This window comes from Lutra lutra, chromosome 12 (genome assembly GCF_902655055.1).
Source record: "Lutra lutra chromosome 12, mLutLut1.2, whole genome shotgun sequence".
Taxonomy (NCBI): Eukaryota; Metazoa; Chordata; class Mammalia; order Carnivora; family Mustelidae; genus Lutra; species Lutra lutra.
The window spans coordinates 70,822,544-70,846,663 of NC_062289.1; the positions used below are offsets into that span (position 1 = coordinate 70,822,544).

At 38.8% G+C, this 24,120-nt stretch overlaps 1 protein-coding gene across 1 annotated transcript in view; it reads right to left on the reverse strand.

The window, feature by feature from the left end:
- Positions 1-698: 698 nt before the first annotated feature.
- The window catches only part of LOC125082451 (sodium/glucose cotransporter 1), a 70,775-nt gene continuing 47,353 nt past the window's right edge, over positions 699-24,120 (reverse strand). The window contains exons 11-15 of the mRNA XM_047698132.1: positions 22,686-22,836; positions 20,072-20,240; positions 15,934-16,149; positions 13,876-13,981; positions 699-2,839 (exon numbers count right to left, since the gene is read on the reverse strand). Coding sequence (XP_047554088.1) covers positions 2,622-2,839; positions 13,876-13,981; positions 15,934-16,149; positions 20,072-20,240; positions 22,686-22,836 — 860 coding nt within the window. The 3' untranslated portion in view covers positions 699-2,621. The remainder of the gene's footprint in view (positions 2,840-13,875; positions 13,982-15,933; positions 16,150-20,071; positions 20,241-22,685; positions 22,837-24,120) is intronic.

Below are 24,120 nucleotides of genomic sequence, written 5' to 3' on the forward strand. Positions count from 1 at the left end.
CTCCTTTATACTTCTTCTGTACTCCTTACTGGCCCCTGGTCACCCAAATGACTTAGTCTGTCCTAAAAAGACATTATGCATTGAAAGTAGAATTACCTCATATTTACTAGAGATCTTGAGGTTGACATCATCTCCTTTGCTACCTTTTATTCAATTTGCCAGACTCCATTCTCACCTTTTTTTGGATCCTATTTCCTAATCCACATCTTGTGCCAACTAAAGCTTACCATATGCATGGTCAGTACTTAGAATATCTAGAGGGTGCCTGGGTGGCTCAGTGGGTTAAGCCGCTGCCTTCGGCTCAGGTCATGATCTCAGGGTCCTGGGATCGGGCCCCGCATCGGGCTCTCTGCTCAGCAGGGAGCCTGCTTCCCTCTCTCTCTCTCTCTCTCTCTCTGCCTGCCTCTCCATCTACTTGTGATCTCTCTGTCAAATAAATAAATAAAATCTTTTTTTTAAAAAAAGAATATCTAGGGTGCCTGGGTGGCTCAGTGGGTTTAAGCCTCTGCCTTCGGCTCAGGTCATGATCCCAGGGTCCTGGGATCGGGCCCCGCATCGGGCTCTCTGCTCGGCAGGGAGCCTGCTTCCTCCTCTCTCTCTCTGCCTGCCTCTCGGCCTGCTTGTGATCTCTATCAAATAAATTTTAAAAAAAATAAAAAAATAAAAAAAGAATATCTAGAAAACAGGAAACCCGGATGTTACATTTTTTAATATTTTTTATTAGCATTAAAGTAATGCATTTTAATTTATGGGACTAAATGAAGCTTGATATAACATCTGTTTCGCATCTTTCAGGTATGTATCTTTCATACCCTTTATAAAGTGATCTAGTCACATCCAGAGGAGGTAGGTAGATGCTATAAGCACCAAGGTCCCCATTTTTCAAAGAGAAAAATACACAGGTGAGGCAAAATAATTTACCACAATATACACATGAATCATTGGCAATGCCAGAAACTTAATCCAGGACAATCTACTTTGTGTTCATTTCATCCACCTGCTTTCAATCCTTTCCCTTTATCTTTTCAAAGCTCAAAAATACCACAAACTTCACATGAAACTGAGTCTGCTGAGTAATGCCAGCCACATGAAATTCTCCACGTTTGCCTCTTCTGTGCCTCACTTAAGGGCAATATGGAGGGTATATCAAATAGTGTCTTACCTTCTAAAAGAACAAGCCATCCCTTTGTCTGTTGAACCATTTGTATGCCTAGAAAGCACTCTCAGCAACACAGAATCTCATATTCCAGCTCTTTAAATTTTTCTTAATTTCAAAGTTTATATTACAACATAATTGAGATTTCACAGGTGGGACTAAAAGAATTTAATTAATTAATTACAATTATATTTTAAAACGTCTCCCTACGTTGAACAAATATACTTCTGTCAACTGAAAGTGTTCAATGTTACCGCTCAGAACAGAGATCACCTACCCTAACTTTGGTCAATAGATGATCACCACTTAAAACACCCCAAAAAGGAAAGTCTGTGGTCACATGAACTCATGGAGAGGAGAATCTTGGGATAATTGTTACCATGTTACAGGAGAGTGTGGCTGCTTTGAGAAGACAGATGCCCTAAGAGGTACATTTGTTCTATTATGTGAGATAGATCAGTAAGCTCATTTGTCAACATCCACACTGTGGGGAAGAGTGGCCTCTAGAAAATGCCTTCCAATTGATGAAAGTCATCAGAATGTGTACTGGGTACTTCGTGCAGACACACACACACACACACACACACACACACACACAGATTAACCAAGGGCCAGGCTTACATAAAAATAAAGCAAGTATTTATAAGTAAGTGCCCAAATCATCCCTTTGGTCCATAAGCATTGCTGAGTGCCCAAGACATTCTAGACAAAGCAAATGACAAGTGAAATCTCAAACATAAAGAACTCACAACAGACATTTTAAAGAAAGCCAGAAAATCCCCTTGACTCAAGATTATCCACTTTCCATACTGGCCTAAGGCTGGTGCCTGGGTTCCTCCATTTGGGGTAAGTCCTGCCATCCTCATGCTTTCCCTTCAAAGAGCAAAGCACCCAGGACAGGGACCCTATCAAGTTCCCATCTTCAGCTTCAATGCATTTCATCTCTTTATCAGATTGATTTTTCTTGTGCCAGGAAAAACTTGGCAAGGATATGATGAGAGGGTAAATATTTTTCTTAAGAAAAGATCGGCAGAAGGTCATGAAGGGAAAAGAGCATGAGCCAGGGAGATCACAATCTTAAAATAATATTCAATAATCACAAACAACACTGACATTCTGAATCTACCTGAGAAAAACTTGCATCACACATGGCAGGGCTTCTTTCTTGGTGCTTATTTTCCTGGACATGACTGAGTTGGGCTTTCCTTCTGCAGCTCTAATATGGACAGCTGATGATATCACACTGGCCTCAAACACATAAGTTAACAGCAAATTAATTATTTTCTTTAGTTAGCCTAGTAATTACAGCTGTACCACTTATCAACAAGGCAAAATTTACAATTTTGTAATTTTTTTACAAATTAAAAACTCATTTACCACCAGCTTAACACCACAGAATAGAACTAAAGGAGGCAGAGTAAAAAGTCTGGCCTTCCTGAATACAACCTGCCACAGAAGGCAAGGCTCAGGCAAAAAATGCATGGCAGAAAACAGCCACAGCCAGCAGGATGATGCCATTGATGTTCACTACTGTTCGCCACAAAGGCTTCTCAGAGGTGTCTGTCATCTTTAGCTTCATAGCTTCCTCCTCTTCCTTTGTCATCTTGGGGCCCTTCTGCTGGTCCAAGCCACAGAATAGGTCATAGGCTTGCCTGAAGCATCCTTTTTTCTCCTCAGGAACTTCTGTGTCAGGGAAAAGGTAAAAAAGGATGGTTAGATACAGAAGAAGGAGGTACAAGGAAAGGTTTCAGAAAAGACACCACAAAAGGGAAACATTTGCAGTCTGCAGACATTTCCCAATTTTCTTATTTGCAAGGATGGAAATGGTATAAAATATTTGAATGAACTTAATTATAAGACGATGGTAATAGATGCATTCTCCATCTTTATGATCAACTAAATTAAGCCTATCTCTACAAGACCAATGCAAATACATTTTGATTTAGAAAAGTCAGAATCAACCAGGAAATAATAGTCTATGAGAAGAAATGTTAACAATGGGCTGGGAAACTATGACATAGAACAACATGGAAAATCTACCTCTGAATCACATAATATACCTGAATCACAAAATTATATCTGTTTACCACATCACTGGAAAGCAGTGAGACTTGCATGACTCAGGAGCATACTAGCTACACCTAAAAGTTCCAAATCTTTACAACAGATCCAACCATGTGGTAATGATTGGTCTGAATACTCCCTGATATAGGCTAGCAACAATGAACACTTCCAGAGCTTAAGATCTGATGTTGCATAACAATATTGCTGAATCAAACCACCTAACTGGTCTTGCCATTCAAAGTGGGTGCCCACCAAGGGAACTTATTCTCTACTCTGAGCCAAGGTGTGGCATTAATGGAATCCCAGGTCTACAGTTGACTAGATATGAAATCAAGCCTACTGTGTTTTCAACACTGTAGTCAGAGACAACTGATCTGTACGCTCCCATTTTTAAGAGTCACAAACTTTTAGAATTGCAAATAACCTTAGTAATTAAGCACATACATATACCAGAACCAAAACTCAGGTTTCTGATTTTGCTAATTCACCTGTCTTATTTTCAAGTTCAGGTAAAACGTGGATAAATAATACCTTCTTCATTATAAGATTTTATGAGAGAATGCCCAGTGTGTAATAGATGTCAAGAAGTAATAGTGTCCTTCTATTCTCTTTTCTTTCGTGCACATATAAAAGAGAGGTAAGTCTCCATGTACCCCTCCACTTTGGCCATCTCACCAAAATAGAATCATGGAGAAGGAATAACAATTGTTGGACTCACTGACCAGCCCAAGGGAGAAATGAGTGGTTATCTGAGTGGCCTTGAGAAAGTCTTTATATCTCATTTTCCCCATCTGTAAAGTTGGAAGAATTATATTTGTGTTATCTACCTTACAAGTAAGATATGGTGCTTAAATTAATCACTAGAGTAAGGTATTCATAATTAAAATATGTCATGATCATATCATAATCAATCATAATGACAATGACAGTGATGATAACAATATGGGGTTGAAGATACAGCTTCATGCTCCTGTTTCTCAGATAATGGAGATGGTGACATCCATTATCTATAAAAGCCCTCAAGAGATCTTAATTTATTTTACTTTAATGAGCCAGGGCCTTCCATCTGTTTTCACCATGAGTTGACCAAGAAACAACAGAATTCAAGTGTTGCCATGAACCTCAGAAGTCACTAAGCCAATTTTCTAGCCAGCGGGAATCTCCTTTACAGAATCTCTGATAGATGTACACATGCTGCTCACCCTTTTCATATCAACTCAGAAAATTCTTCCTTAGTAGCAATCATAACGGTCATAATTATAGTCAATTCTTATAAAGAAGCATTATCTTTTTCAATATTCCCAACAGTACTATAAGGCATAGGCTATCATTTAGAATGCTTTTATATTAAGAACCTAAGCTTTAAAAAAAAAATGGAATCACTTGCACAAGGAGTATAGAAGTGAGGATTCAACCCCAGCTCTTCTTGAGTCCAAATCCCACACTATGTGTTTGCACTATCCTGCCTTCTCACATTGAGTTAAGATTGGATGAGTTCCATTCTGGTGAACAGAGGACATTGAACTACAAAGCACAACAGGACCTCTTCTTCATAATGTCACTACTTTCAAGAGCAGGAGACATAGCTGATTTCCCAATACATAAAAACAGACACAGAGAATTAGACAAAATGAGGAGACAGAGGAATATGTCCCAAATGAAAGAACAGGACAACACCACAGCAAGAGACCTAAGCAAAATGAAGATAAGTAATATGCCTGATAGAGAATTTAAAGTAATGGTCATAAAAATACTCACTGGACTTGAGAAAGAGTGGAGGTCCTCAGTGACACCCTTAACAAAGACACAGAAAACAAAAAAGAACCAATCATAGATGAAGAACCTAATAGCTGAAATTAAAAATACACTAGAGGGAATGAATAGTAGACTAGAGGAAGCAGAAAAGATCAGTGACCAGGAGGACAGAGTAATGGAAAGCAATCAAACTGGACAGGAGCAAGAAAAATAATAATAGTAATTAATAATAATAACAATAAATAAAAATAGGCTTAGGGAAATCAGAGACACCATCAAGTGTAATAACATTTGCATTATAGAGATCCCAGAATGAGAAGAAAGAAAAAAAGAGCCAGAAATTTTATTTGAAGAATAAAATAGCTGAAAAATTCCTGAATCTGAGGAAGGAAGCAGAAATCCAGACCCAGGAAACACTGTGAACCTCCAACAAAATCAACCCAGGGAGGTCCACACCAAGACACATAGTAATTAAAATGGCAAAATGTAGAGGAGTCGAGATGGTGGAGGAGTAAAGGGACCCTGTTTGTCTTGTCCCTCAGATACAACCAGATAGTTATCAAATCATTCTGAACACCTGAGAAATCAGAGATCTGAGAAAACAAATGCTGCAAGTTTACCAGTGAACCACAGTTTGGAAGACAGGAGGTGTGGAGACTTGAATCTGGTGTGATATAGCTGAGGATATAGCAGAGAGGAGGGACCCTGCTTAAGGAGGCTACCAAAAAGCATTATAAGCAACAAAACTTTTAGAAGTCTTCTATGGTGGGGGATGTGCCTGGCTTAAAGGTGCTCAGGTGGTGAAGCAGGACAGAATCCTAAGTGTGACAGTGAGGTCAGAGGATCCCTGGGGTCTTAAGAAAAACAGGTGGTGCCTGTGTGGCTTACTTCCCTGGCATAAGAGTGGGGAAGCCGGCTGAGAACAACTCTAGGTGCTGGCTTTCTGCTATGTTGTCATAAACTATGAACCACTGAATGGTCATGTGACCACATTCTTGGGAGGGGTCCAGCAAAAGGCAGAAGTCTCATGAGATGCCCCCCATTCCCCTGGAAGGAACAGTGGTCCACACTGCCAGAGTCCATAAAATTTGGAGTTTTGAAACTCACTCACATGCCTAAGATAAAACAAACAAACAAACAAACAAACACTTGGTCACAAACCAGGTGAACACAGAGTTCTGACAGAAACCAGGAAGACAAGGTGAGTTGGTTGCCTTTCTGTGAGGGCTCACTGAAGAGGGCGGGTGCAAATTTTCAGCTCCAGGTTCCAGAACAGGACACAGGTATATTCATCCCACCCATCAGTGCTGAAAGCCTTCAGGGAACAAAACAGCACCAGCTAGTAGAGTCTGGGACCACTTACTCTGAGCTCTGCCTCTGCTCACTGCAGCCTCTTTTCCACTAGGGAAGTCCACCTGAAAATTCAGGCAACAGACCCCTCCCACAAAAGACCAGCACAAACAACTCACTCTCACCAAGTTTACTGATCATTGAGGGCTGCAAAGCTTCAGCTCTTGGGGAAAAGAGTATATAGCATTCTTTGTATTCTTATTCTTTGGTCTTTTTAGTATTATTTTTCAGTTATTTTCTCTTTTTAGTTCTTTTTTATTTTTTTAATTTTTATTTTTATATATACTTTAAAAATTTTTTTTCTTACATTGTATTGTGTGTGTGTGTGTGTGTGTGTGTGTGTGTGTCTTTCTTTCTTATTTGGGACCTAATTTTTTTTAACAAGGAGACCAAAACACACCCAGGATCTAGTGGAGGGTTGTTGTTGTAGGTCTACTGCTGCTTACTGTTGTTTTGGTTGTTTTCTCTTTCTTTCTTCCTTTCTTTTCTGGACAAAATGATAAGATGGAGAAAAATCACCCCAAAAGAGAGAAGAGGAGGGAGTACTCACTGCCAGAGATTTAATCAATACATATATAAGTAACATATATAAGTAAATTCTGAACTAGAATTTAAAACAATGATTATAAAAATATTAACTGGGCTTGAAAAAGGCATAAAAGACACTAGAGAATCCCTTATTGTAGAGATAAAGAGAACTAAAATCTAGTCAGGCCAAAATTTAAAATGCTATTACCAAGATGCAGTCCCAAGTGGAAGCCATAAAAATGAAGATGAAAGAAGCAGAAGAGAGAATCAGTGATACAGAAGATAAAATGATGGAAAATAAGGAAGTTGAGAAAAGAAGAGGGTAAGAAACCTACTAGAGCACAAAGGCAGACTGAGGGAACTCAACGATTCCATAAAGTGAAATATTATTCGTATTATAGGAGTCCCGGAAGATAAGGGGCAGAGGAAAGGCACAGAAGGTTTATTTGAACAAACTACAGCTGAGAACTTTCTTAATCTGGGGAAGGAAAGAGGCATTCAAGTCCAGGAGGCACAGAGATCACCCCCAAAATCAACAAAAATATATCAACACCTCGACATATTATAGTCAAGTTTGCAAATTACGAAGATAGAGAGAATATCCTGAAAGCAGCTCAGGACAAAAGGTCCTTAACCTACAAGGGAAGGCACATAAGGTTGGCAGCATTTGTGTCCATAGAGATCTGGCAGGACAAGAAGGACTGGCATGACATATCCAGTGTGCTAAATGGGAAAAATACACAGCCAAGAATTCTTTATCCAGCAAGGCTGTCATTCAGAATAGACAAAGAGATAAAGAGTTTCCAGGACAAACAAAAACTAAAGGAAGCCTGCAAGCCAGTCTTGGCTAAAGCCAATCCTGCAAGAAATATTAAAGGGGGTCTTTTGAGCAAAGAGAACTATTAGGCATTCATCTGGATTAAAATCTTTTGCACAGCAAAGGAAACAGTGAAAAAAACTAAAAGGTAACCCAGAGAACGGGAGAAGATATTTGCAAGTGATTTATCAGATTAAGAATTGGTATCTAGGGGCGCCTGGGTGGCTCAGTGGGTTAAAGCCTCTGCCTTCGGCTCAGGTCATGGTCCTGGAGTCTTGGGCTCGAGCCCCACATCAGGCTCTCTGCTCTGCAGGGAGCCTGCTTCCTCCTCCTCTCTGCCTGCTTCTCTGCCTACTTGTGATCTCTGTCAAATAAATAAATAAAATATTTAAAAAAAAAAAAAGAATTGGTATCTAAAATCTATAAATTACTTAACAAACTCAACACCTCTCCCCGCCAAAAAAAAAAAAAAATCCAGTCAAGAAATGGGCAGAAGTCATGAACAGACATTTCTCCAAAGACATACAAACCATAAGAGACTCTAAATCATAGGAAACAAACTGAGGGTTGCTGGAGAGGGGGTGGGGAGAGGGATGGGGAAACTGAGTGTTATATGCAAATGATACTAAATTATACCCCTGAAACTAATAATACATAGGAATAGATGTATGTTAACTAAATTGAATTTAAACAAAAAAATTAAAAATAAATAATTGACTTTCTCTGCTTGACTTATTTCACTCAGCATAATCTTCTCCAATCCTGTCCATGTTCATATAAAGGTTGGATATTCATCCTTTCTGATGGAGGCTAATATTCCCTTGTATATATGAACCATATCCTCTTTATCCGTTCGTCTGTTGAAGGGCGTCTTGGCTCTTTCCACAGTTTGGTGAGAGACTGTGTACTCTGAGAAACAAATTGAGGGTTTTAGAAAGGTGGGCGTGGAGTGATGGGTGAGCCTGGTGGTGGGTATTAAGAAGCACACGTATTGGGGCGCCTGGGTGGCTCAGTGGGTTAAGCCGCTGCCTTCGGCTCAGGTCATGATCTCGGAGTCGTGGGATCGAGCCCCGCATCCGGTTCTCTGCTCAGCAGGGAGCCTGCTTCCTCCTCTCTCTGCCTGCCTCTCTGCCTGCTTGTGATCTCTCTGTCAAATAAATAAATAAAATCTTAAAAAAAAAAAAAAAAGCACACGTATTGCATGGAGCACTGGGTGTGGTGCATAATCAAAGAATCTTGAAACACTGAAAAAATAAAATTAAATCTAAAAAATAAATAAATACAATTGAAAATAAATAAATAAATAAAATGGCCAAAAGTAGAGGTAAAGAGAGAATTTTTATTTTTTTAATTTTATTTTATTTTTTCAGTGTTCCAAGATTCATTGTTTATACACCACACCCAGTGCTCCATGCAATACATGCCCTCCTTAGTACCTACCATCAGGCTCACCTAACCCCCCAAACCCCTCCCCTCCAAACCCTCAGTTTGTTTCTCAGAGTCCATGGTCAAGAGATAATTTTTAAAGCAGCAAAATAATAATAATAGTAATAATGAATAAAACAAAACAGCTATGTACAAGGGAAACCCCATAAGGCTATCAGCTAATTTTTCAGCAGAAACTTTCAGGCTGAAAGGGAGTGACATGTTATACCCAAAGTGCTGAGAGGGGAAAAAAAAAACTTACAGATAAGACTATTCTATTCAGCAAGACCATCATTCAGAATTGATAAAGGGTTTCCCAGATAATCAAAAGTTAAAGGAATTCATGACCACAAAACCAGAAATGTTAAAGGGCACTCTTTGAGTGGAAAAGAAAGTAAAAGTAAGAAAAATAAGAAACACAAAAAACAATAAAAATAAGTATATTTATAAAAATCAGTCAAGAGATTCACAAAATAAAATGATATGACACCATATACTTGAAACATGGTGGAGAGGAATAAAGACTGGGTTCAAGTTTAAGCAACCATTATTTAATGTAGACTATATAGGCATAAAATGTAATATACAAACCTAATGGTAACCACGAATCAAAAACCAGTAATAGGTATGCAAAAAAATAAAGAAAAAGGATTCCAACTATATTGCTAAAGAAAGCCAACAAACCATGAGAGAAGAGAACAAGAGAAGAAAGAAACAGAGAACTACAAAACAACCACAAAACAAGTAACAAAATGGAAATAAGTGCATACCTATCAATAATTACTTCGACTGTAAATGGACTAAGTGCTCCAGTCAAAAGACATGGGGTGGCAGAATGGATAAAAAAGCAAGACCCATCTGTAAGCTGCTACAAGAGACTCATTTCAGACTGAAAGACACAGGCAGATTGAAAGTGAAGGGATGGAAAAGATTTAATCATGCAAATGGAAGTGAAAAGAAAGCCAGAGTAGTAGTACTTACATTGGAAAAAACTGACTTTAAAACAAAGGATATTACAAGAGACAAAGAAGGGCACTATATAATCATAAAGGGAACAATCCAACAAGAGATATAACAATTGCAAATAATTATGAACCCAACCTGGGAGCACCCAAATACACAAAGCAGCTAATAACAAACATAAAAGTAATTGGTGGCAATACAATAATAGTAGAGGACTTTAACACCCCACTTACATTAATGGACAGATCACCCAAACAGAAAATCAACAAGGAACTGGTGGCTTTAAATGACACATGGACCAAGTGAATCTAATAGACATATTCAAAACATTTATCCTAAAATAGCAGGATACACACTCTTCTCAAGTGCAAATGGAACATTCTCGAGAATATTAAACCACAAAATAAGCCCCAACAGCAACAAAAAAGTTTATATCATACATCCATTTTAACACAATGCTATGAAACTAGAAATCAACCACAAGAAAAAAATCTGGAAAAAAACACAAACACATGGAGGTTAAATAACATGCTATAAACAATGAATAGGTCAACCTTAGCCAGACTCATCAAAGAAAAGATAAAGACAGACAGAGAACTCAAGACTACAAAATCAAAAATAAAAGAGGGAAAATAACAACCCACACCACAGAAATACAAAGGATTATAAGAGAATATTGTGAAAAATTATATGCCAAAAAATTGAACAATCTAGAAGAAATGGATAAACCTCCATAGAAACATAGAACTCCCAAAACTGAATCAGGGAGAAAAAGAAAATTTGAGTAGACCAATTACAAGCAATAAAATTGAATCAGTAATCAAAAAACTCCCAAAAAACAAAAGTCAAGGACCAAGAGCTTCACAGGTAAATTTTACCTAACATTTTAAAAAGAGTCAATACCCAGTCTTCTCAAACTGTTCCAAAAAACAAAAGAGGAAATAAAGCTTTCAAACTCATTCTGTGAGACCAGTATCATCCTGACACCAAAACCAGATAACAATACCACAAAAAAGGAGAACTACAGGTCAATAATGCTTATGAACATAGATGAAAAAATCTTCAACAAAATATTAGCAAACCAAATCCAGTAATACATTTTTAAAAAATCATTACCATGATTAAGTGCAATTTATTCCTGGGATGCAAGGGTGGTTCATTTATCACAAATCAATCAACATAGTACAACACATCAAAAAGAGAAAGAACAAAAACCATATGATCATTTCAAAGAAACAGAGAAAACATTTGGCAAAGTGCAACATCCATTCATGATTAAACCCTCAACAAGACAAGTTTAGAGGGACCATATCAACATAATAGAGGTCATATATGAAAAACCTACAAGTATTACAGTCTAGAGAAAAATTGAGAGCCTTTCTCTTAAGGTCAGGAAAAAGACAAAGATGCCCACTCTCACCACTTTTATTCAACATAGTATTGAAAGTCCTAGCCACAGCAATTAAACAATTAAAAAATATAAAAAGCATCCAATTGGTAAGGAAGAACTTAAACTTTCACTATGTGCAGATGACATGGTACTATATGTAGAAAATCCTAAGGACTCCACCAAAAAACTACTAGAACTGATAAATGAGTTCAGTAAAGTTGTAGGATACAAAATCAATATACAGAAATCTATTGCATTTCTATATACTAAAAATGAAGTAGCAAAAAGAGAAATCAAGAAAACATTCCAGTTTCGCCAAAAATGATAAAATACTTAGGAATAAATTTAATCAAGGAAGTGAAAGTCCTGTACTCTCAAAACTATAAAGCACTGGTGAAAGAAATTGAAGACAATACAAAGAAAAGGAAAAATATTCCATGCTCATGGATTGGGAGAATAAATATTGTTAAAATGTACATATTACTCAAAGCAACCGCTATCAAAATACCAACAGCATTTTTCACAGAACTAGAACAAATAATCTTAAAATTTGTATAGAACCACAAAAAACCTCACATAATCAAAGCAAACTTGAAAAAGAAGAAAAAAACTGAAAGGATCACAAACAAACTTGAAGGTATCACACTTCTGTATTTTAAGATACAGTACAAAACTGTAGTAATCAAAACATATGGTATTGACACAGAGACAGACATATAGATCAACTGAATGGAATAGAAAGCCCAGAAATAAACTCACAATTATTGGACAATTAACCTTCAACAAAGGAGGCAAAAATATGCAATGGGAAAAAGAATCTCTTCAACAAGCGGTGTTGAGAAAACTGAACAGCTACATGCAAAAGAATGAAACTAGACCACTTTCTTACACCATACACAAAAATAAACTCAAAATGAATTAAGGACCTAACTGTGAGACCTTAACTCTAAAAATGCTTGAGGAGAGCACAGGCAATTATTTCTCTGATATCAGCCATAGCAATATTTTTCTAGATATGTCTCCTGAGGCAAGGGCAACAGAAGCAAAAATAAACTATTGGGAGTACATCAAAATAAAAAGCTTCTGCACAGCAAACAATCAACAAAACTAAAATACAGCCTACTGAATGTGAGAAGATATTTGTAAATAACATATCTGATAAAAGGTTAGTATCCAAAACATATGAAGAACTTATTCATATGTTTATTGAAGCATTATTTACAATAGCCAATTTATGGAAGCAGCCCAAGTCCATTGATAGATGAATGGATAAAGAAGATGTAATATATATACCATATATATATATATATATATGATAGATAGATGATAGATGCCATGGAATATTACTCAGCCATAAAAAAGAATAAAATTTTGTCATTTGCAATAACATGGATGGTGTATAATGCTAAATGAAATTTAAAATCTGTTATATTCTCCCTCAGTGTGGAGACGCTTTTGGAAGTGGGAGAAGCAGGCAGCATATTGATGCCTCCCTGCTCCAAGGAAGCAGAAAAGGTCTATCTTTTTCAACAACCTGGTCAACTGCCTATGGCTCCAGGTTCCTTCCAGTACATGCAGAGTCGCAGGTTTCAGAACTAAAATGTCTTGGTCAAAAGCAGATTATATCAGAGCTGGGATAATAGGCTCTGACCTCAATTTATGTTTCTGTAAAATGGGGCCATAAGAATAAATGATCTTTAGGGCCCTTTCCAAAGCTAGGATTCTCTGATATTTCTGATGGCCATATTCAGAATTTATTCTGCTGTACCTGTACTTTCCTTCAGATGGAGTGATGAGACCTCTAGTCCCACAGATAAAGCACCTATGACCTTGGGCTCCCACACCTTGGCACATCACACATCTCCACAACCATCCTCCATGTGTGCACCAGTCCCAAGTAAAGAGAAAAAGTTCCAATACATAAGTTGAGGAAAACTTTTCTCCATGATCAGGATAAATCTCTGAATACTGACTAAGCATTATCTTACTGGACTTAAGAAAAATTTAATTTTCTAAATCTTATGTGGATATAAGACATCAACGAGCCTCTCACCCATCCTCCTGGTGTCACTAGACTGACCATAGCTTAGATTCCATCTGCTTTCAGTTCACAGGCTCTGACTCTTTCCTTCTCCCATGTCATGTCCCAGTCAAGTCAGGGTAGAAAATACACCACTCATACTTACAGAGCACTGTGAACTATGAGGTATAAGGAGGATGAGGAGATTCTGCACCTCTCTATTCCTCTTGACTAGGCCTCAGAGTGAACTTCCTAAAATCCATTTATCTATCTCATCCCCCACCTCACTCACATAAAGAGAGATCTGAGCTTTGATGTAGGCATTTTGTAAAGACTTCAGTAAGGTAGTCTTTCTGTTGGAGGAGTAACATTTTAGGGCTTGGGATGGGCTCTAAATCACAAATCACCTATTTCAATGGTCTCTTCTGGGGTTTCTTGAAAGTCCTCCTCTCCTGCATCCAAGTCAATACGCTCCTCTTTGCTGTTGCGCAGGCTCCAACACAGGCGGTAGAGCTGGGGAAAAAGCAAAACAGGTTGGCAGAAAGATCCAAACAGTGTCTTGTGCCAAGAAGTTGAGAGAAAAAAAGAGATGTGCTCAAGAAAAGAAAAGGTGCATCATTTCCTAAAAGTGTCCGTGGATGATTAGTTTATTGCTCTAGAATGCAGAGGATATTAGAGATGCCCCTTTTAAAACATTGATTTGGTCAGTGTTTGCTGAATGAAACTCATTAAAAAATGCAAACAACAACAAAAAAAAAGGTACTGTGGTCTCTCAGTACTGACTAAAACATAGATAACAGTTTATATCCACATTATCTCTAAATAAGTTGAGCACTTCAATGTAATTATACACATGAATATACAAACCCTTATTATAATATTCAAAGACTAAGAGATCACCTTGAATAAAGAAATGTCTGTCTTGAATGAATGAACTCTTCTTATATATGATGACTAAATTTGTTCCTTTTAGCATTGGTGCTAAGAAAGAAGACCAAAAACCCATTTCTCCAGACCAGAAGTGTAAGAGCAGAGTTTGCACCATGTGTTTGTCACATTATAAGAAGATAATCTGTAGAATCATGAACCATATTAGAATTGAGTAGCACTGGAGACAGTTTCTATGAACATGAAACCAGAAACTTGAAGAAGTCTGAAAGTCAATGAAATGTATTCATTCCAGCTATGCCCTCTTCGGTGACTACGTTGCTTTCTCTACTTCAAGGGGAATCACGGATGGGGTGCCTGGCTATCTGCCTTAGCTCGGGTCATGATCCCAGGGTCCTAGTTTGGAGCCTTGCATCAGGCTCCCTGCTCAGCAGGAATCCTGCTTCTCCCTCTCCCACTCCCCCTGCTTGTGTTCCCTCTCCTTCTGTGTCTCTCTCTGTTAAATAAATAAATAACATCTTTAAGGGAAAAAAAAGAGGAATCCTGGGCTAAATGTGTTTAGGGCTGCAATACTTGCAAACACTGAGACATCAGGAAGCAGTTAATACAACACAAAGAAAGCCTATTGACAGATTCAGCCAATAAACATAATGGTGATTCTTCTTCTATAAAAGCAGTCTTTGTTTGACATTAAGATTAGGTACAGTTTTGAAAATTTGGCAAGGAGGTCGAAGGTCTCTTAGGGATTCCATAAGTCCCTGTATTTGTATATGCATGAGTAAAAAGTTAAAAAACAAAACAAAAACAAAAAAAAAACCTTCTCTTTCTCTATGGACTAACATGGTCTTGGGTTGACTCTAGCTCTGTTCTTGGAAACCTGAAAAATGTAAAGTATTAGCTGTGTTGGATGCCCAGATTATATTGTTTATGGTAAAAGTGACTTATAATTGGAAATTTTCATCTGCATTGGGAGAGCTATGAATAAATCCTAAACCAAGGGTGACATCTAGAATTAAAGAAGAATATTTGCCATTTTGGAGTCTTGAATCAATTGGACTTTGATATTGTTTGAAATTCCTCAAATTACATGGATAATTGTTTGGAGGGTTAATTGGGGAAAAAATTAAGGGTATATCATACTTCAGATTTCCCTGAGTGTGGTTTTTTTGTAACTATGTCCCTTGCTGAGACCCCTGAAAGTTATGCCATGGGTCTACTAGAAGAAATCTAAGTTTCTATTTGAGACATGAGCATCTAATCCAGGCTAGCCCCTGTACTCACCCACGTGATCTCATTCCCTTGCACCTGTGCTGTTACTTGGTGAGCAGGATCCAGAGATTAGCCCCTAGACTGAAATAACTGCGGTGAGGACTCCTACAGAAGACACACACTTGACACCACCTTGCTAGCACACCATGTTTTCTGGCTTGTGTCTTTCTATGTAAAACCAATGGTAAGCAAGGACTGTTTTAGTCATGTGAGTGTGAGATGTTTAATTGGGGAAAGGGCAACAAGGTGGGTGTTGTAGCATGAGCATGAAACAAGGGCAGGACACATTCCCCAAAATGGATACTCACATGCACATCTGGAATTGGTTTGGTGAAGAGAGAGACAACCACAATGACGATGACAGATATGGCAAAGAGGATGATGGCAAAGTACAGGTAGTGCACACCACAGATAATCGTGGGACAGTTGCTGGGCTGCATGCAGCTCCCAGTTCCATAGGCAAATTCAGCCACCATACGGGACACCCCAACCAGAAATCCTATGACCAGTCCCCAAAAGGCTCCCTGTGAAAGAAAACCTTGGGTTAATTAACACCAAACACACAAAACATCGGGGCATTCCTGGAAGACAGAGGAAAAGGAACAAAAATGAGACAAATGATAGCTTCAGGCCTTCTGTAGCCAGAATGCTGGCGTACAGAATATGGCTAAGAGTGTGATGTCAGGCCAAGCCTGAAGGTGTGTTTATCATGTTTCAGTGACATGATTTTACCTGGGTCATAAAACAAGATTCATAATATAATGGGGTAACAGTGTCTAATAACTTTGTCTAGTGTCAACCCAAAGCCTTAATTCCAAAAATTAATTTTTAATTTTAAAAATAATTTGACTCTGGTTCCTGTAGCTGCTATCACCATCAGCCTCCAGATTTAAGCACATTCAAAGGTAATGTAATTACTTGTGAAATAATTTGTTTTCCTTGAAGTCTTTGAAAAACAAATTGGGTCTTTGAGGGATGGAAGAGAAAAGAATGTTTTCATCAAAATATAAATACTACTTTCTTCATTAGCCCCTTTTATAGATCCAAAGTCACTGTTTTTAATTTGAAAACACAAGATTATATTATGTGTCTTTACATTAAGTTTTGGGTTTGCATATTAGAAATATGGAAATCCTTTAAGAGACTAAAAATACAGGGATACAATTTTTCAGGGTTTTTTTTTAACCCCTTCCTTCCTTTCCTTCCTTCCTTACTTCCTTCTTGCTTCCTTTTCGGTCAGTCCTCACCTAGAGAACCAGGTCTGAATCTAGAGGCCACATTTTAAAAGGATTAGTGACAAAGTACAGTGAGCTCATAGAAGGGTGGTAAAAAAGAGCTTTCATGTCAAATGTTGATCCTTGAACTTTCCTAGCCATGGGTACCCCTGCCCTTTATATCCCAGGTGTGTTCCATTATCAGTGTATTCATGTCCTAGGTCTTTGTACAGGTCACTCTTTATCTGGGAGAACACAAGCTCCTCCCTTCCTGGTAACCTTGTTCTAGCTTAAATGTCCCCTCTTCTCCTAGGACAGAATTGGGTGGGCCCATCCTCCATGTGGTGACTGCACTATAAACACACCTCCAATTCCACTTCTGTGGAATCACTCAATCACTTCTCTGTCTCCCCATCTGAACTGGGAATTTGCCCAGGGAAGGAACCAAGATTTATTCCCTTTGTGTTGTCAGCTCTCTGTCTGACATCTGGAAGTATCTGCTAGGTAGATAGATGATGGTAGATGGTAAAGGATAGATGATAGATAGATAGATAGATAGATGATAGATAGATGACAGATAGATGATAGATAGATGAGGAAAAAGATGTCCCCCATTCATTCCCCACACACATATTCATTCAAAAATTATTTTTTTACTTTAGTTTGTGTGAATATTATTGATAAAATCTGCTATAAAGTTTTTCTTCTCTTTTGATTTTTTGCTTTTTTCTTTTTATTTAAATTCAATTAGCAGGATGCCTGGGTCAGTTGGTTAGTAGACGTCTACTTTTGGCTCAGGTCATGATCTCAGGGTCCTGGAATTGAGTCCCACATTGGGTCCCTTGCTCACCAGAAGCCTGCTTTTCCCTTTGCCTTCTCTACCTGGCTCTCCTCCTGCTTGTGCGTGCTCTCTCTCTCTCTGACAAATAAATAAATAAAACTTTAAATTTAATTTCAGTTTTCATTTAATTTCAATTAATCATTTAATTGAATTAGCCAACATACAGTCCTTCTCTTTTGGCAATTAGTATCTTCCTGTTCTTTAATTTTATTCTCAAGAGGCTCTTGAAAAATCTGGGATTTTGACATTTTCCTCAAGACTTTAATGAGTCATCCCTCATTAAACACAATCCCTGACCAGTCCTGAGAATCATTTTGTAGTCTCTATGTGCTGCTCTCCAGAGACTCTAGCAATGGCTTCTCACCCTCAGACCTGTGACATTTGGGCTGGATAATTCTTTTGGGATTGTGGGGGGCTGAGCATGAGGGGAGCTGTCTTGTGTATTGGCCTCCACACAATAGATACTAGTAGCGTTTTCTGAATCAAAGCCAATCAAAAATGTTGCCAGACTTCGCCAAAACTTCTCTTGGGGAAGGGCAAAATCTCCCCCGGTTGAGAACCACTACACTCTATCCCAATTTTTAGCCTTGTTTTTTGGCTGCCACAGTCCTTTTTTGAACTCAATCTGTTTTTAGTCCACAGCAATACCCAGTTGGGCTTCTAGCCACACTATACTAACTTGTATTTTAGAAATCTCTCAGCTTCTGCCAATCCCTATTGAAATAAATCTTAAGAGTGTGACTATTTCTCAAACCAGTCATGATCACTTGCAGGTTTAATTCTGATCTCTCAAGGGTATTTATCTGTGCATACATTTTTGTGTTGCCAGCAAATCTGGACTATGTTCCTAATGTCAAATGTTGAGTGAAGAGAAGCACACATAATTTTACACTTCAAAGCTGGGTCATTCCAGTGAGGTATTTCCCAAGTGTATATTTGTTTCTGTCCTATTGGGATAAAGGGGTTGTCTCTAACCAAAAATATGTCATAATTCATACTGCTTCAGAAAATAGGCTACACAGTTATTACCCCCACTCGATCCCAGCCTTCCCTGAGTGTGCAGATGGTTTAATACAGAGACAGATGAGCAACACCCCAGTCAAAAGTCCAAAGGCATCCTTTTCATGGTGCTTCAAAACCTGTAACAGCACCCCAATGAAAATCCAAACTCTCTGGCCTGGCTTTTTCAAAGGAGCCATTCCTAATTTAACTTCAACATTCTTGTCTAGCATTTCTTCCATTAACCCATACACACAAACTCCTTCTCAAGACATGTGAAATGCCTTTCAAACTCCTCATCCTCACGCTTATCCTTGCACTTCTGCCTCCAAGTTCTGGTGCTGTTCTCTCTCTGCTTTGCACACCCTCTCTTCCCTCTAGTTCAGCCCATGCTAATATAGTCTTTCTGTGAATCCTTCTCATATTCTATGCTATGTTTTATCCCTCAATTATTATCTACCTTATGTTGTTTTGCATATAAATTGCTTGAGCACCAGGACATCATTTTTCACTGGGCCTTGAGAGGTGCTGGCTGGAAAGCCAAGCTCACTGCAGAACCACTAGAGGTACATATATACAATGGAATATTACTCAGCCATCAGAAAGGATGAATACTCACCATTTGCATCAACATGGGTGGAACTGGAGGGGATTATGTCAAGTGAAATAAGTCAAGCAGAGAAAGACAATTATCATATAGCTTTGTTCATATGTGGAATGTAAACAATAGCACAAAGGATCATAAGGAAAGGGAGGGAAATCAGAAGGGAGAGAAATCAGAGAGGGAGATGGACCATGAGGGACTACAGACCCTGGGAAACAAACTGACGGTTACAAAGGAGAAGGGGGTGAAAGGATGGAGTAACAGGGTGAGGAGTATTACGGAGGGCATGTGTTGTGATGAGCACTGGGTGTTACATGCAACTAATGAATTACAGAACACTACATCAAAAACTAATGATGTGCCATACAGTGGCTGAATAGAACTTTTTAAAAAAAAATAAAAATAAAAATAAATAATAAAAAGGAAATTTTTTTAAAAGGAACCACTAGAGGGAGCCTGTGCTAGGACTTCCTCTGGAGCTGCTCGCCTGGGATACAAACTTCCTGGCTAGTGCCATGTTAACAGGCCAAAGTCACTCAGGTTGGATGGAACATGTATATCATTAGTTGGGAATGAGTTTGGAACCTGCAGCAAGGAGGAGAGGTGAATCCAAAAGAATGTATACCCAGGAGAGTCCCTGAAGACTTTGCCATAAAAACCTTCAGCAGCACATCTATTTCTGCTTGAGATCTCTGGGAAATAGAATCCCTCCCATACAGAATATGGCACTCCAGGTGGGAATTTCTGTGTCAGAGTGGCTTTTCAGGACATGCAAAAATGAAACCTACCGGTTCATTGACTCTCTTCCAGAAAATAGCAAGCAAGAAGACAGCTGCAATGGGTGGTCCCAAGTAACTGGTAATGGACTGGATGTAATCGAAGAGCTGCCCACTTTGTGCTGACTGCACAATGGGTACCCAAGCAATGCTGATACCTATCAGCACCAGGATGAACAACCTGAAATCAAAACCCCCCAATACAATGTCAATAATGGCTCTATATGAATAAATACATATTACTATGTGTCAGATGTATGACATATATATGTATCATATGTGTATGATTACTATATGTCAGATGTGTGTGTGTATATATATATTATATATATAGCAAATATATATACACATAAATGTAGATATTTATATGTGTGTGTATCATTTTATTTATTGTATATTATATATACATATTATGTGTGTATGTGTGTAATATTACCATAGGCAAGGAAAAATAATTAGCAAATTTATTCTTGAGGCTTTTTTTCCATCTGTATTCTGCCTCTATGAGAAAGTCATCTATGCCTGTGAATAAATGAAATGCACTTGACAAACCTAAACCAGTAACTGCCATAAGAGAATCACACTTTGACAAGTAGTAGAATGTAGGAACAAGGGTCCTGGACTCAAATTTTTCTTTTCTATGTGTGACATAGGATACCTTGCTTAACCTCTCTGAATCTCAATTTCTCTGTCTGTGAATTGGGAATAATATGACTGACCTTGCAATTCTAGAATAAGGATCAGCTATAGTAAAACACCTAGTAAACAGTAGGTACTCAATAAATAGTAAAGGCCATAATTTTTATTTTCTTCTCCTTCTCCTCCATCACCTCCTCCTCCTCTTCCTCATAATAAAGTGAAGACCACAACGAAAAAGAGTTTATAAAGGAACAGTCTAGAAAGAAAGGGACACTACCGAGTATTTCCAGCTCTCCTCTTGAATTTCACTTCAAGTCATGAAGAGATTGGAGGGCTCCCTTACAAGCTCCCCTTACTTGTGCTTTTGATTTAATTAGAAAGATGGCTATGATTCCTTTACCTTACATGAATTTAAGGCGAAACAACCGTAAACTAACCTTTACAAAGCAGTGTTTTCACTCATATATTTCTCCTTCTGGAATCCCTTTCCACTGCCCCCATATACCCAAATCCTACCCATCATTTTGGCCTCAGGTCAGGCCTCCCTCTTCCAGGAGCTTTCCCCAACTACTGCATGCCATGTTCACCTCTTCCTTCTTTGAGCCCTTGATTGCTCTTACAGTCACCATAGCAAAGTCTGGATTTGTTTTCTATAAGTTCATCTAGGGCAGGGGTAAAATCCAGGGCATCAGTCATGGGATATACAAAAGTGTGGGCCCCAACAATCTCAAAGCCAAGGGGGCCATCCCCAAGCAAAGCAACAAAATGGTTCTCTTCTCATGTTGCATCTTATAGATAAAAGGGAGGAGGGGAGAAACAGGAAACAGTAAAGTCCTTTCTAAGGTAAAACAGTCAGGGTGATGGTTCTGATTTCTGTGAAGTAAAGGAGTAGACTCGGGCCTGGTTAGATCTTCCCTGAGTGCCAGGTGTCTCAACACCTGACAGTGGCCTGTCCCCTTTCCTTCCTTTGCCCTAATCTTATTGATGAGACCTATGAGGTGGCAGCCCATACCTCTCCCACATTCACTATGGAACTTTTCCTTGACTGACCTCACAGGGACTTGATTCCTCTGCTCTGAGTAAGTTGACCTGCCAGAGCCCCAGAAAGAGACACAGCAGAGCTTTAGTTAGTCCTCTCTCCAAGCATCTGCTCGATGGATAGTCAAGATTATGAGTACCTCTGACCCATGTATCAACCCTTCTGTCTTTCAGTATTCTGTTATGTCCACTATCTCATTTGCAATAACAAATGTACATATAGCGTGGTGTTTTAGACTTTACAGAGCATGTTCCCAAGCACAGTATCACTTGACCCTCCCAGTCAAATGCAAAAATGTTGCAGCAAATGGTCAAGGCATCAGAGGCGTCTGGGCCTTGAAGATGGCCCATGTGAAGACATACAGTGTAGAGGGCTGAGGAGGGCCACATGGGGCAGCATAAAGGGCCTTGAACAAGGATTCAGTTGGCCTGAATTCTAGTCCTGTTTCTGCCACTGTCCAGACTACATGGATTTAGGCAAGACAAGCCTCCTTTTGTTTGTTGATAAACTGAGGGTTAGATTGGATGATTTCTGGTGTCATATCTTACTCCAGACAGGCATTGTTTGATGATTTTCAATTTATATTTTTCTTTTTTTTAATTTATTTATTCATCTGAGAGAGATGCAAGCAGAGACAGAGAGCACAAGCAGGGGGAGAAGCAGAGGGAGAGGGAGAAGCAGAGTCCCCACCAAGCTGGGAGCCCAACATGGGGCTCGATCCCAAGACCTGGAGATAATGACATGAGCCAAGGGCAGAGGCTTAACCATCTGCCACCCAGGCACCCCAATGATCCTCAATTTAAAGTTAAATGTCACTAAAGTGTAAATATAACTAATGACAGAGGTTACTCCCATTCTACCCAAGCATGTACCAGTCTTCTCTACCTTGAGGGATAGTACAGATCATTCAAACTTTCATGGTGGGTGGCAAGAAGATGCTGCACTTACCTTCCTGCAATCATGAGCTCTTTCTCAGATGCTCCCTTCCGGATCTTAGTGTAGATGTCCATGGTGAAGAGGGTGCTGGCACTATTGAAGATGGAGGTTAAGGAGCTCATCAGAGAGGCCAACATGACTGACAGCATCAGGCCCCTCAGTCCTGAAAGAGAAGGAGGATCTGAGTGGCACACACAGCAACTCAGCTCTTTTGTACTTGGAAATTGTGAGAACTCAAGGTTTGTTTGCCTTCCAAAACCATGCCATGTTCTCCAACTTGTCTCTCCAGAAAGACTAGGTATTTCAAGGAATGAATTATGGCTTTAAATTATACTGGAAGCCCAAAGCAGTCAACAAAGAGATAAGGACAAAATATGTATGAATAAATACTTTGCAACTGAATGATGATGATGGTGGTGGTGGAGGTGGTAGTGATGGGGTGATAGTGGTTAATGGTGATGGTGCTGATGATATATGTGTGATTCCATCTAAGAGGAGTTTTATAAGGTCTTTTATTTTAAAAATTCATGGTATAGCAGAAAGATTCAAACTATGATTCAAAAGATGATGTTTTCAATAAAGTGAAATCTCCATAGAATGGAAAGAAATACTAGCAATTCATATGTCTAATAAGGGTTTAGTGTACAGAATATAAAAAGGACACATATAACTAAATAATAAAAAAGACAAATAATCCAATTAAAAATAGACAAAGAACTTGAATAGAAGCTTCTCCAAAGAAGATAAACAAGTGGCTAATAATCACATCAAAAGATCCTAAACATCAAGGAAATTCAAACCAAAAACCACAATAAAATACTACTCTGTACCCACTAGGGTGGCTATAATTTAAAAAAAAAAGAAAGACAGGGGCGCCTGGGTGGCTCAGTGGGTTAAGCCGCTGCCTTCGGCTCAGGTCATGATCCCAGGTCCTGGGTTCGAGCCCCGCATCGGGCTTTCTGCTCAGCAGGGAGCCTGCTTCCTCCTCTCTCTCTGCCTGCTTCTCTGCCTACTTGTGATTTCTCTCTGTCAAATAAATAAATAAATAATCTAAAAAAAAAAAAGAAAGAAAGACAAATAACAACAAGTGTGGGTGAAGATGTGGAGAAATAGGAACCCTTATACATTGATGGCAGTAATGTAAAAGGACACAGCCACTGTTGCAAATACTCTAGCAGTTTCTCAAATCAAACATGCAATTATCATATGACCCATCAATTTTTCTCCTAGGTATTTGTTCAAAAGAAATAAAAATACATGTTCACATAAAAACTTGGACATGAACATGACTCAGTCTGTTGATCTTGATTTTGGCTCAGGTCATGATCTCAGAGTCATGAGATTGAGCCCCTCATTGGGCTCCGTGCTCAGTGGGGATTCTGCTTAGGATTTTCTCTCTCCTTCTTCCTCTGTGCCCCCCACTCTCTCTCCCTCTAAAATAAATAAA